At 50.3% G+C, this 13,938-nt stretch overlaps 1 protein-coding gene across 2 annotated transcripts; it reads left to right on the top strand.

Moving 5' to 3' along the window:
- Positions 1-1,034: 1,034 nt before the first annotated feature.
- On the top strand, positions 1,035-12,193 carry ATP6V0C (ATPase H+ transporting V0 subunit c). Of its 2 annotated transcripts, none has more exons than XM_053991836.1 (3): positions 1,035-1,379; positions 10,089-10,272; positions 11,358-12,193. In XM_053991836.1, exons 1-3 carry the CDS (start codon positions 1,304-1,306, stop codon positions 11,560-11,562), a joined length of 465 nt encoding a protein of 154 aa, XP_053847811.1. In that variant the 5' UTR covers positions 1,035-1,303; the 3' UTR covers positions 11,563-12,193. The 2 variants fall into 2 exon arrangements, with proteins under 2 accessions (XP_053847811.1, XP_053847810.1); XM_053991835.1 differs by lacking the exon at positions 1,035-1,379 and adding an exon at positions 1,844-2,045.
- The last annotated feature ends 1,745 nt before the right edge of the window (positions 12,194-13,938 follow it).

The following is a 13,938-nucleotide window of genomic DNA, read 5'->3' as shown; positions in this document are numbered from 1 at the left end:
ATGGGGTTGGCTCAGGGGAGTGCCTGCAGGAGAGAGCAGGTGGCAGAGCCTCTGGAGGGATGATACCATGGTTCAGACCCAGCACACCCACTTGCCTCCGGCCCGGGGCTGGTTGTCACATCCAAGGGAGCAGGACCGATGGATGGGATGGGAGTAGAACTCAGCAGATGTTACTGGTACTGGACCCTCGGTGGATGTGGAGTGCAGGGGCTGGAAGGCCCTAGAGGGGACCCCAAGCCACCAAGGCCCCATAGGCACAGCTGATGCCTCGTGGGAAGCTCACAACAGGTCACCACAGCTTAGGCGACAGGGCCTGACAGGGAAGGGGGCACAGCGTGCAGGGAAGGCACAGGGCCGGTGGCACATGGCACACAGGATGTGCTGCAGAGAACATGGCACCAGGGTCACGGCACGTGGGACACAGGATATGGCACGGGGAACACGCCACACGGCAATGGGATGCATCATGGGGGATGCAGCACTGGAACACGGTACACGGACACGGGGATACGCGGCAGAAGCCGCGTCCTGCGGTCAGGTAATGGGGACACTGCCCGGGTGGTACTGCAGGGACACAACACAGGGACGGGACAGGGGGACAGGACACACGGACAGGACAGGGGCTCGAGCCACGCGGACACGACACGAACATCACCGGCCCCAGGCAAGGCCGCCGCCACGCGGGCGGGGCCGTTACGGGACACGCCCCTTATGCTAATGAGAGCTGAATCACGCTCAGCGGACCGCGGCCGCCGGACAGGACGGGCTCAACCAGGCGGCGCGGAGGGGGGAACGAGGGAAGGGCATCAGAGCCGGGCTGCCAGCGCAGCCAAGCGCCGCCGCCGCTGCTGCTGCGACCTGGGAGCGCGCGGAGGACCTCGGATGCCGCTGACCTCGCCGGCGGCCGCGCCGCGGGAACGGGCTCGGGGCGCGGGGAGAAGGAGTGAGGAGCGTACGAGCGGGCGTCCCCCCTGCCGCGCGCGTGGTGTGCGCCGAGGGCGGGTCGGGCGGGGGTGGTGGGTGCGATCACGTGACGGGCGGGCCGCCGCCATTTTGTCCTGCGGAGGCCGTATTTAGGGCGCAGCGCGCGCGCCGCCGCCACTCCTGCCGGGACGGAGCTTCCGCGCCCCGGGCCCCGCCGCCGCCCGCCCTGCGCCCCGGCTCCCTCCGCTCCCGCCGCGCCTCCGCCATTTTGTGGCCGAGCATTGCCCGCCGAGGACCGGCGCCGCGGCGGAGCTTTCCGCCTTTCCCCCGCCCTCTCGCGCTTCCACTCTAGCGGCGCCTCGGCCCGGCTCGCGCAGCCATGTCCTCCGGCGCCAGCCCCGAGTACGCCTCCTTCTTCGCCGTGATGGGCGCTTCGGCCGCCATGGTCTTCAGCGGTGAGCACCGACCGGCAACGGGAGAGGGTGGGGAGGAGGGGGAGCACGGTGTGTGGGAAGCGGCTGCTTTTTCCCCGTCGCTCCCCTGCCCCGGCGGGGCGCCATCGGCGGCGGGGGCTGGAATTCTTCGGGCCCGAGGTCCCCCTCCCCCACGCCCTCCCCCGCTCCATCCGGGCTCTCGGGGGCAGCGGAGGGTCCGTGCCGGTGACGTCACCGCTGGCGGAGCCCCCGGGGCCACGTGACTGCAGCGGCACCGCCCGAGCCTTCCCCCCCCCCACCCCCCCCCCCCGCCCTTCCTTCGGGCACCCGCGGGCCGGAGTCTCCCCGTGGCCCCCCGGGGCGCGGACGCGGTGCTGGTGGGGTGTCGTGCCCCCGGCGCCGGCTCCCCGCGGAGTCCCTGCGGCTCTGCCTGCCCTGGCCTCCGCGGCGCCGGCGGCACTTCTCCCACTGTGAATCGGACGTGGTTGGTGTCTAAACCATTCCCCGGGTAACGCAAGACCAGTTTTTAATGGGATTAAACATAAATGTGCCGTCGTTTGGCGGTCAGTCCGCCTTAGACGTTAATGCCATTGCAGGCAACGGACGGGCTCCTGAACTACCCCGTGGAACGGGGGTGCTGGGGCACGGGGGAAGCCCTGCTCCACGGCCCTCCCTCTGCGTCTCCAGGTAGCGACCTCAGTGCGCTATAAATTGGGTCATCCTGCGGCACTGCTCTCCCCACTGAAGAAACGCAGATGTAGGGACCATAAATGCTGGTTTACACCAGAAAGGCCATGTTTTAATGCATTGTCTCTCAGAGCCTTGTTATACCTCCTACAGAAGTTGACTGCTGTTCCTGCACAGCATTTGCTGGTCTCTGATGGGTGCAGACCTGCTGTTCCCTTTGGGATCTAACATGGGGAAGGCTTCAGCTGTTTTTTTCCCCAAATGCAAATGTCACAGTAATTGGGAATAAAACAATAAGGAGCCTATCTGGCTTTCCCTTCTGAAGGCTTAGCCCATGTCTCCACAGACGTGAACATACTTACTGGTCTTTGGCTCCCTTCTGGTACGGAATTGGTTGTAGCTCAAGCTGTGTAAGTGCTGTTGAGGTGCTTGGGATCTCATTGTGTTACTATGGCCTCTGGGCTGGTGGCTGGGTCTGCAGGATGGATTTTGGGAAGCTGCTCTTGATTGATGAGTGTGAGAGATGAAATCATGCAAAGAGCCAAGTGGACAGTGAATTAAAACTAGTGTTTGAGAGGAAGCTGTCTGGCCATGCTGGTGTGGGCACCATGGACTGGTTCCACACCAGTCATGTTTGTGACTTTAATTTTTGGTAAAAGCTTGGTTAGGTATGTTTAGTCTTGCTTAGTTTGTACCTGGTGGTGGGATGCAGATGTCCATGCTGAGGGCAATCAGTGGCCTGCCACCTTGGATTTCAGATATTGTACTCATGTTTGACAGGTAAAAATTTTCCTGAAAACTCAATGGTTGAAATGCCATAGGAGCCAGAGTTGGGACTGCTGACCTACCTGCCTCTTGGCTACTGAAGATAATGGAGGAAGAAACTAAGACCTAGTTACTTGTTGAAAAAATAGTCAACAGTTGACTGCATTTTGCAAAATGGTCCTAAATAGCGAGCTTTCCTTCCAAGGAAGGAGTTGCTGGTTTCCTCTTGCAAAATGGATTTTGGAAGTAAAAGAGCATGGCTGTATGGCTTCAGACACCACATTTGTGACGTGTGAATGTGCTTCAGCTGAAACATCAGTGAGGGATGCGGGCTTGAGTCAGCGCTTTAACAGGTATTTGGAGCGTGTGGAGGAGCTCGGATTTGGAGTGGTGCTGGCATGTCTGAACCAGCAGAGAAGCCTTTCCTAGAAGCTGTAGCATGACAGCATGGTGCTCTGGGATTGCAAGGGGAAGGTTTGAGTAGGGGAATGCAAAGTCCCTGCATAAGCTGTATGGATGAAGGTTTGGTATCTGTCATGTTGCAGCCAGTTTGTGAGAGGTCCTTGATGCAGAATCTGTGTCAAGTAGTCCTGGATTCAGTGAGCTGAGAGGTCTATCCTGACCTCAGCAATGTTGCAATGCCAGCAGGTCTGAGCCATGCAGGTACTCTTGCCAGGGCCAGTGATGTGTTCAGGTGCTGGACAACAGGTTATAGACACTGCTGATGGGAAATTGTTTCTTAGATGTGGCTGTTCAGTGAAACAGTTTGTATTTTTAAGGCAATATGGCAGAAGTGTCAACATAGGATAAACTAAAACTTGCAATGCTGTGTAGCTTTTGTAACAGATGTGTTGCATCACAACATGTTCTGATGGTAGTTGTTAAAAAAACCCTGATTTTGAAGTAAGGAGCTAAATCTGGACAAGCAATGTAAAACTCTAAAATTGTCATGGATCAGTGTTACTTAGTGCAGTGAATCATGTCTGACTCATGCTATAGCTAAAGATCACATTCTTGTGGAGCTTGTAGTTCCAAGACATGTTTCTAGTAAACATGTTCAGGTTCTGCACTGTCCAGACTAGTTTGATGTGAAAACAAGTGACTTGGAGCAGTCCTGTATGCTACGTGAGCATTACTTGCTGATGGTAAATAGATAGCAGAACTTGTTCTGGTCAGCAAGAGACAAGAGCAGGCTGCTGTGACCTTGGCCATCTTTGAGCCTGTCTGGTTATTTGCAGATTACAACTTGTTCTCATTGCTGCAGTTCCTTATTTCCCATGTGTGAAATGTGATGGGTCAGGTGCGGTTGAGTGATTAAATTATTGTAGCTTTTTCATGTGATTTGAGCACATCAGAATGGACAAATGTGGTGTTGGGTGGAGCTTTCTGGTTCTGTGTGTGCTGGTGCTCCGTGCAAAGCTGTCACAAGTGTGCCCACTGTGCCCTCCATGGTGAGAGGAATTGTCCTTAGGCCTGAACTCCAGCTGGGCATTCGGTGCCTTCAGTACCTGCTGCACTGCCAAGCAGTTGGAAGACTCGTCATGAAGAGAACTTTAGCCACTAGTGTTAAATTAGTCCTGTGTCTTCTAATTTTTGCTGCAGTGATATAGTACTTTTGTTTTAAACTAAGCCTTTAGATATCATAGCAGTTGGTTGGCTTTTAAGAGACCTCCATGGTGAAATAGCTGGCTCAGAACATGTAGTTTGATGTAGCTGACAGCCCTGCGCAGTCTGATTCTGGGAGGCATTATGACTATAAACAGCTTGCATCCTCAAAGGCAAATGGCACCTGTGCTTCCCAAAATACTGTCTGAGAGGTGGGTAGGTGGAACAGGAGAACTGCTTGCAGGTAAGAATGAAATGGTGGAGTGCAGCTCAAGGTAATTTTCTGCTCCAAATGAGGGTGCTTGTGATGTGGGCAGGTGTGTGAGCTACCAGACTGTCTGCAGTAGAGATTAGCTTAAGCTTTTGTCCTTTACAGCAGGTAAAGCAGTGGATGGCTAAGACCTAAGTGCTGTAACAGAAGTGAGGTAGGCGATGTTTCTACAGCTTGAGAATGAGGGAAGGCATCTCAGCAAGGGCATCATTTCCTCTCAGTAAATGCCAGTCTTGAGAACATCTGAAAATGAGATGGATCGTCAGTATAAAGCATTGGCTCTGCAGAACATGGCTTAAGCAGTTATGCTGCAGGATGTGCAGTTTGTACTGTGGCTTCCTGATGGATCCTTGGAGTCACTACACAGCCTGCAGATGCTTCCCCTGTGGTGGGAACACTGGGCGCAGCAGTGGACATGAATGAGAGCTGCCTCAGGACCTCCTGGTCGGCTTTTTTCCTTCTTAGAACTGGCATCTTCCATCTCCAGAGCCTGACTGGTTGCACACAGATGTTGCCAAGTGAACGATATCCTCGCCTGACCAGGCTGTTGGGTACTCCTTGAAGCAATGCTTTGCAGCAGTGTGTGCTTCTCCAGTGAGGCATAACTGGCTGCACTCACTTCCTTCAGACTGTGAATCCTGTGAGCACGAGGCCTTGGGTCAGGCTGCTGTGGCCACAGGAGTGTCTTCTGGGTGCAGGCGGGGAACATGAGCTGTCCCATGCCACAGCAATGGGACAGCAGAGCTGTGGGTGCTGCTGAGTCCTCTAAGCTCCCCTGAGACGTGCTGGTTGGGAAGGGGTCTTACTAAGTGGTGTAAAACACTGCTCTGCCAGACAGTACCTGGAATACACTGGTCACCTGGTTTTGTGAAATGGGTCATCTTTAAGGTGTTGGGAGGGAGCCTCTATGATGATAAAGATACATAACAAGTGGCTGGATGGACTTTGCTGCTTGCAGAAGGACAAGCCTGTGCTCCATGGTATAAATGCTTTACCATACTTACAAAATCAAACAGCTCTGTGTGCTGGGTCAGACAATCCAGAATGCCAGTTGAAGCAGCTCTTGGACAATTGACTGGCAGATGCTTTATTTTCCTTGAACTGCTGCTATTACAGCAGTGTCTCAAGGAGCTGGTGTTTTTTTAAAGTTTTAAGTTCTCAGATATACTGACCCAAGACTAAAGGGCCTGCCAGTCTTGGAGAATTTTTGATAATGTTGTAGGCTGACAGTGCCAGGCCTGGTGGAAATACCCACACCCTTTCATTACATTATGGAAGAACAAAAAGTTATTCCTAATCCTGAAACAGGTGACTCACTAAAGGGTTCAGCGCTTACAGCTTCCTGTAGGGCAGCCTCGTGGTTTACTCCTCGGGTTTTCATTGTGGAAACAGGCTTCAGCCAGTGTGATGGCAATTTGCATAGGCTCCAGTACAGTTCCCCTAACGAAGCTTGTCTGTTCTGTGCAGATGCACCTGGGCAGAGCAGCAGGATTTTTCCAAAAGTATCCATTACTGTAACCTGAGGTAGAGCTGTTGAATGTGGTGAGGTGGGAGGGGGCAGGGCCAACCTGTGGGAAGCAGCCTGTTTCTTTGGAAGTGTCCAGGTTTCTGGTATGGCAAAGCAGGGACTGTACTTGACCTGGATGTCACCTCTAACATTTCTCCAGCCTTTTAAGAGCAGCCTGCTCAGGGATGAATAGATGTTGGTGAGTTGGTGCCTGTCTGCTCCCAGGGAAGCCTGCCTACTGCAGAGGGCAGCCCATTTGATAATTATTCATTTTAAAAGACTCCAGATGTAAGTGCTCATCCCAAATGGTCCTTCATGCTTGCTGTGATGGTAACCAGTGGTATCCTAATTTGAAATCTGACTTTTATTACTAGCTCACTTCTCATGCAGGTGAGTTCTGTGTGTTAGTGCTCTAGAAATCTCTCGCATGCAATGTGGAAATCTGCTTCACCATGGTGGGACATGGGAGGAATCCCTGGCTTTGAATGGACCAAATGCTGCTGGAGTGTATGTGGCTGGTTCTGAGCCTGTTCCTGGGCTGAGCCTGTCTGAATGTATCCACTGGTGAAACTGGATCTGTGCTACTGGATCTCCTGACTTGGAAGGCTCCTCACAGCCTCTTTCTGTATCAAGGGAGTGACTTGAATCTGATTTAACTGCAAGGTTACGCTTCTTGGTGTGTGTGTGACCTGACTAAGCACAGTCACCTGCTGGAGCTGGAAAAGGTTGGTTCTGATGCTGGGAGTGCCCTTGATCTGAAGAGCAGGATGCTGCATGGAAAGCTGTGGCAGTGGCAAGACTAAGACCAGTCTTCAGTCTTTGACACTACAGCCTATCTGGCAAGTGACTGTCTAGTTTATACTTGATCCTGGAGCTGCACAGCCTCACTCCCTCTGCTGTCACTTTTAAAGGGACAGATATGGTAAGGTGCCAGGCAGCATATTCTCAGCCCTGAGGGGAAGGCATTTTGCCACCAGGAGCAGTACATAAATCAACTCTGGGCTGTGAGTTCAAGTAGTAAATAAAGTATTTCACAAGGGGGTTAACCTTTGAAACAGGCTTACTGGGAGTAGGTGATCTTGAATGATATGCATTGCAACTTCTCTGTATTGTAACACCATTGAACTTCCAAATGGCACAATTCCTGGTTAGAGACCAGCATGGATTCTGACTCTGGTGAACTAGATAGGTGGAGTGCTTCTCCACCTGCCAGGTAAATGTTTTGACAGGTCTACCTCTTTAAAGGTAGTGTTTGGAGCTTGCTTGGCCTGTATGTTAGAGGTGAGGGAGCTGGATGAGCTGACACAGAAACCCAGAGTCTGCTACCCAGGTGTGTAGCAGAGGTACAGCTCTTGCCCCATTTCCAGTGTCTGCCACGGAGATCTCCTCAAACCCTGTTTACTGAGATTTTCCGTTGTTTAGAGCTGCTGCAAGATAGAGGTGAAGGTGTGCAGGAACATTGTCCAGGGTGTCCATAGCCCAAAACTGAGTGGCTGTGCCATGGTGGGAAGCAGGTATTGTCTTTACCACATTGCCTGTAATACTGAGATAATGTCAAAGATGCAAGGACAACTTGCCAGGCTTGTGAAGCTGCTAGTAAACTTGCCAGGCTAGTAAAACTCCCTTGTAAGGTGTTGGGGTGGTGGTAAAGGCTTCCTTGGGAGCAGATGTGCCGAGCTCTGAAGCTCTGTGTGGCCACCAGTGGGAGTTCAGTAGAATTTCAGTGACATCTTAGACTGTCATGTGAAGACTGGTGAACATAGGCTTTCTTTCAAACTGTGTCTAAAACAAGTTCAAGACATAAGATCTGACCTCTTCTGGGATTTTAACAGGGACTGACAAACTCGTGCTGCATTGCCCCTCCATAAAAGCTTGAGCAAGCTGACTTTCTTGTAAGTGGGATTACAAAATCACCTTCTCTAATGCATCACTGCCTTAATTGCAACACCCTCAAGTAGCTTCATGCTTGGAGGAAGTGATGAGTGATATAACTTTAAATAGTGAACTTCCCTCATAAGCCTCTGCATTTTTGAGATGTTTGTAAAAGATTGCAGACAGGAGAAGTGGTTTCTGCTAAATTCTATACCCAGGGTAGACAGTGGAACCAGGATTCAGGCTTAGTTCCAGTCCTTATAAGGTGCTTCATCCAACAAAAAGGTTTCCTAGTTCAAGTCAGTGCTTTCTTTCTAGACTTCTTAAGGACTAGGCCCTAAACAGAGCCATCACTGAAATGACTGATTAAGTCCATGTGCTAATTTTGAGGTTCATCTTATATTTGCAGATAGAACCTGCTCCTGGCTCAGGCTTCCTAAGTTGGGTTCTAGTTCTGAATAGCCCAAATAGCCCGTTACATCACTCGGTGCCAGTCAAGGTTCAAGAGCTTTGCTAGCACAGAACAAATTGGTAGTTAATGAGACTTTCCCTTCAGGTTTTTGTAACTAAAACTGAACTTCCTCCTGAGAATGAACCTTCTGTTAGTGCAGTGGTGCTGCTTGTATGAATGGTGTGGAGGTCTAGTGCCAAACCAGGAAGATGACTACTCTAAATATGGGCTTTATGGGAGTGCTGAGTGAGAAGCAGGAAAGCATGTATCCAAATACCTCCCAGCAGCTCTTCAGGACAAGGTGCACAATCTCACGCTTTAATACTGGTGTAAGACAGTGACAGATCTTTGCGGAATAAGCAGGTCTCCCTTGGAGAAACCTTAAGTTTTCTGTGGGTGGAGCAAACTTAACTATTAAGTCTCAGAACAGTAAAAGACTTTAAATGCCCATGGTTTAAGTACATTCCAGCAGTGTTTTAGAACAGATGCAAGAACATTTTCTTGCCAAATAGGACAGACCTCTGAGGACAATCTTGATGGTGTCAGAAAATGAGACTGCCTGCCCTTCCATATGCTTGTCTCTGCTGCTTCAGGGACTTATTCCTGGCTGGCAGCTGACATGCATGTCATCTCTGGATGATGGTGAATACAGTAGGAAGCTGTGGAGTTCCCACAGTACTCCCCAGGAAGGCTGAAAGGAAAAGTGTCTTTTCAAGTACTGTAGAATCAAAGAATGAGGTACTTGAGGAAGCTTCTGTGAGACTAATACAAAGTTTCCAAGTCAGAAGTTACTTAGGAATAGTGCTTTAGATTCTTCCAGCAGGTCTCAGGTACAGGTGATAAACCCATCATCCTGTGCAGGTCTCTGCATGCTCAGGTGTTGACAGAGATGATGAGGAAACCTTAGGTGTAAGGTGGTTGTGGTCCTCTATAACCTACAAGCCAAACTCTTCTTTGTTGTTCCAGTAGTAGCATTGACAAGTGTTAGGACCGGAATCCTTCACAGGTGAGGTCACACTCTCCATGTGCCAGAACCTTTCTCCAATTAATGACATGGAGCAGTAATATTTGAGTTGGTTTCTATCTCAGTGTGTCTGAAGCTGCAGTGACACATTTAACTCCAGGGCCAAAGCATAGGCAGATGGGTTTTGTGGGAGTTCAGTTCAGGTGGCCCAGCTCTCAGCTGTGTTCTGCTGGGATAGACAGATGTGCTTTGTTGAGCCTTGCAGTGTGGATTCTGGGAGGGCACAAACACTTGAGTTCCCCTTGGGACTGGGTTTTGGCCCCTAAGCAGGGGCATGGATGGCTGCTAGGGGTGTGCCCTGCTGTGAAGCTGGCCTGGAAAGATGTTCTGCTATCAGTAGTGTTTGAACAGCACCTCTTATTCATCTTTGGAATAGGACTCTGGGTAGGTCACTTCCTCATCCCTTAGGGGAGTATTCCTGGCTGACATGTGACCATGTTAGTTTTGCACAATCCTTCCTTGTGCTGACTTAGCTGTTCTAATTGCAGCCTAGTGAAAGAAATGGTATCTGGGGATGTGTTTAATGCATTTTTTTTTTTCTCTTCCAGCCTTGGGAGCTGCATATGGAACAGCAAAGAGTGGCACAGGCATTGCAGCCATGTCTGTCATGAGGCCTGAGCTGATCATGAAGTCCATCATCCCTGTGGTCATGGCGGGTATTATAGCAATCTACGGCCTTGTAGTGGCAGTGCTCATTGCCAATGCCCTCTCACCTGAAATCACGCTATTCAAGTAAGTTGTTGCAGCTGGTGGTTCTGTTTCAGACTGTCCTGTCACTTGTTTGATGCTCTGTGTGTGGGTGGTTTTGGCTCAAGGCCCCTGGAAGGGCTGGCAGTGCTAAATGCTGCATGGCTAGGCTTAGGAGCATGGGCTGGATTCCAGCTGTCCTGCCGGATGCCTCAGCCCCAGTGGAGTTGGCTGTACGGGTGGTTACAGATCAGTCGGGCATCCTACTGCTCTTGTGGTGGGGCTGTGGCTTGAAAGAAGCCATGGCAGCACTAGGATAGGAGGCAAAGCTTGTGTCATGATGCCAGACTCTAGACCTGGATGCACAGGTGTTTCCAAAACTGTCTAAGTAGATCTGCTGTTGCCTGGGAGATGGAAGTAAATAATTAATACTGCTTTTGCTTCCTGTGCTGGTAAGTCAATCCTTGAGCTATACATTGGGCCTCTAGCAGCTACAGTCTGAAACTTAGTCTCCTCTTGGCTTCTGAGAACAGCTGGAACTGGTGTGATTGAGCCCTTTTGCAATTAAACAATGCTGCTGAAGTGTGACAGGTATCTGTGTTGCTGTACAGGCTGTACCTATGAGCAGTGTGCTTGGCCTAACCAAGACGTGGTCTAAAACAGCAGATATAAATGGCCCTTTGCAATTACCAGGTGAGCAGACACAGATAGGGACTGCTCCACAGGACTGCTCTCCTCCTTGGAAAACCAGACCATTCCTGCCCAGCTCCTGCAGTGCAAGACACCTGAATGTGCTGTGGCTGTATACAAGATTGCTCACAGTTGGAGATGAGCAGCTACTAACAGGCTGCACAGCACCATGGGACAGGCATTGCTGCAAGTGTTATTAAGTGCTGTTCTGACAGCACACTGAGCCTGCTGGTGGCCAGATGAACCCAGTAACTCAGTTGGTGAGCCACACATGAACATCAGGGGAAGATCCTTCACTGCTGCCTATCTTTAAGTATCAGAGTTGGGAGTGTCAGTAAGCATCTGCTTTGAGACACATTGGGCTTGGTGAAAGAGTTGGGGGCTTAAGGCTGGGTGTCCTGTTCCTTGCCACTGAAAATTCTTCTATCTCTGTCCCACAGGAGCTTCCTTCAGCTGGGTGCTGGCTTGAGCGTGGGTCTCAGCGGCCTGGCTGCTGGCTTTGCCATTGGCATTGTGGGTGATGCAGGCGTCCGGGGCACAGCACAGCAGCCCAGGTTATTTGTGGGGATGATCCTCATTTTGATCTTCGCTGAAGTCTTGGGTCTCTATGGCCTCATTGTTGCCCTTATCCTCTCCACGAAGTAAATGTTGCGGTATGTTGTAAAGAGATGTAACGAATCTACATTTAACAAAAAAAAAAAGCTCCAGAATGAAAATGGTTTCTCCAATGTGTACAGTTGTCCCAATTTGGTAGTTGATCTCTTGTAAATGCGCAATATATGTTAGTGACTCGTCTGTCCTGTGTGTACTTCAATATTAACTTGGATGGGTTGCTCCAGGCCTGCTGCATGGCTTGGGGTGGCCCATGTGCAATTTTCCACCCATTGCTGTTAGTATTTTATGTATAAATATGAACTAGAAATGTAATTTTTTCTCTTCACTGGATGTTTATTTATAAAAGACTTGACATGTTCATACATGTATGGAGCAAGGATTTTCAATTTCCCATGCTATATATATTAATCTTATATATAGGTAGATTACACTGTGGGGTAAATTGTAAGTGCAGAGAATTCCTTGGATGTAATTTTGATTCTAAAGGTTGCTGTAGTGTCCTGGTATTGGAGTATGAGAATTTTGTGTTTTATTACAGCAATTGTCCGAAACACTCCCGTGTTTCAATAGTAACTGCATATGCTCCGGCATCAGTCGTGCACCCAGTGTTGGGTTACAAACTTCTACCATGTTTCGAAATAAAACTTCCTCACTACATTGATGTAATGAGTCCCTGGCTCTGATTTCCAGCTGTTGCTGCTCCTTTGGGAAGCGGGTGAGGTCTCTCCAGGCAGGCAGGTTCCTGAAGTGACTGGCAGCATGCCAGAGTGATGCTGCCAGCTCTGCCACAACTTTCCTGTTCTCCTGGGCTGTAGCACTGTGGTTCCCAGCTGCTGCCATGGGCCATATTCGTGGTGAGTAGGGATGCAGGGCTGTGCTCACCCTGATCACATCTGGCTCAGTGTGATGCTCCCAAGGGTCAGGGAGCTGCAGCCTGCACCAAGGGTCAGGGAGAGAGGGTGCCGGCTGCAGCCTGTGACCAGGAGAGGAGCTGCCTTGTCAGGAAACAAGCAGCCTGTCCTTGTGCTGGCCCTGCAGAAGCTGAGCTGCTTGGAAGCTGTACTGTAAATAGTAATTGCCTCTGAAGTACCTCAACAATAGTCTCATCAACAAAATGGCTTCAGTCAAGAACTTGTATTTTTATCTTTTAAATCACAGGACCATTTGAGCTGGGAGATTCTGCTGCAGCTACTGGGTGCTGGAGCAGCCTCCTCTGGCCTGAGGATTTTGAGTACTGACAAGCTTTTATGGGAAATGTGTTGCACCTTTTCAGTGGTAAAGCCAAAATGTTACTACTCAAGACACCTGGTGCTAGCAGTGCCTTTGGCATCAAACCAAGCTGATGTATTTGGAGGGATGTTTCACCTGGTTGGGAATGAAAATGCATATATGTGTTTCACCAATGTATCTGTCCAATGAGTGGTGCAAGTACCATGAAGAGCAGTGGCCAGAACATAAGGAATTCACTGAAGCTACTTGGAGCTTCCGACCTGGCAGGGGCATTGCCTAGCCCAGGCCTGGTGCCACTGTGTGAACCTTGTGGGTGGTCAGGAGACTGTAGCTATGAGCCAGTTGTCCTGTCAGGGTTAGCAATAACTATTAACAAAGGAATGGGCTTATTTTTTTGCTGTTTGCTAGAACACTGATCTCTATGCAGTCACCTCTCAGCGGGCTTGGCCTGGCCTGGGCTGGTTTTGCTTGGGCAGTGCTTTGCCTTGTGGTAGTGTGAGATGGTCGTGGGGCTGTACCAAGGCATAAGCTGACTGAAGGAAAATCCTGCATGGCTGCTGAAGCAATGGCCAGCCGAAGGAGAAATTTCTGATCTGAATGGTTTTGGTCATTCTTTTCATCAGCAAAAGTAGTAGACTAAACCTCTGAATTAGGCTTTCCCCAGGTCTCATAAATGTTTATGGAATCTGTAGGTTAATTGTGTCTCACACTGACTGCGGAGGGGGCCCTTCCTGTGCAGGTGCAGTGTGACAGCTTGCAGCTGGGGGGTGAATCCCAAACCCAGGCTCTGGAGAGGATGCTGCATCCAGCTTGCAGCTCTGGTGAGAGGAATTGAATTTGGCAAGTCAAATTGTGTGAAAGGATAGGAGAGGGTCCTATCTGGGGCTGCAGATATGTTTAACATTCGGTTCTACCTTCTGTAATGGGACCCTACTGCCAGTCTTGCATTTAAGAGAGCAGCTAAGTGCTCTCATCTCCAAGGGCAGTAAGCAATTGAAAGGCCCCCTGTTCCAGTCACCCCTAAGGTCCCTTGTAGGTTGGTGACATCATGCAGAGACAGTTAATAGGTACTTCCAGAACCAGTGCAGGGAAAATCCCTTCAATCGCATTTTGCTTCATGCCTTAGAACATGTAGCCTTTGTCATTAATATATAACACCCATGCAAGAAGAACAGA

The sequence above is a fragment of the Vidua macroura genome, chromosome 16 (assembly GCF_024509145.1).
Source record: "Vidua macroura isolate BioBank_ID:100142 chromosome 16, ASM2450914v1, whole genome shotgun sequence".
Taxonomy (NCBI): domain Eukaryota; kingdom Metazoa; phylum Chordata; class Aves; order Passeriformes; family Viduidae; genus Vidua; species Vidua macroura.
The sequence above is the reverse complement of the archived record's forward strand: the minus strand, read 5'-3'. Positions and strand labels throughout refer to the sequence as shown.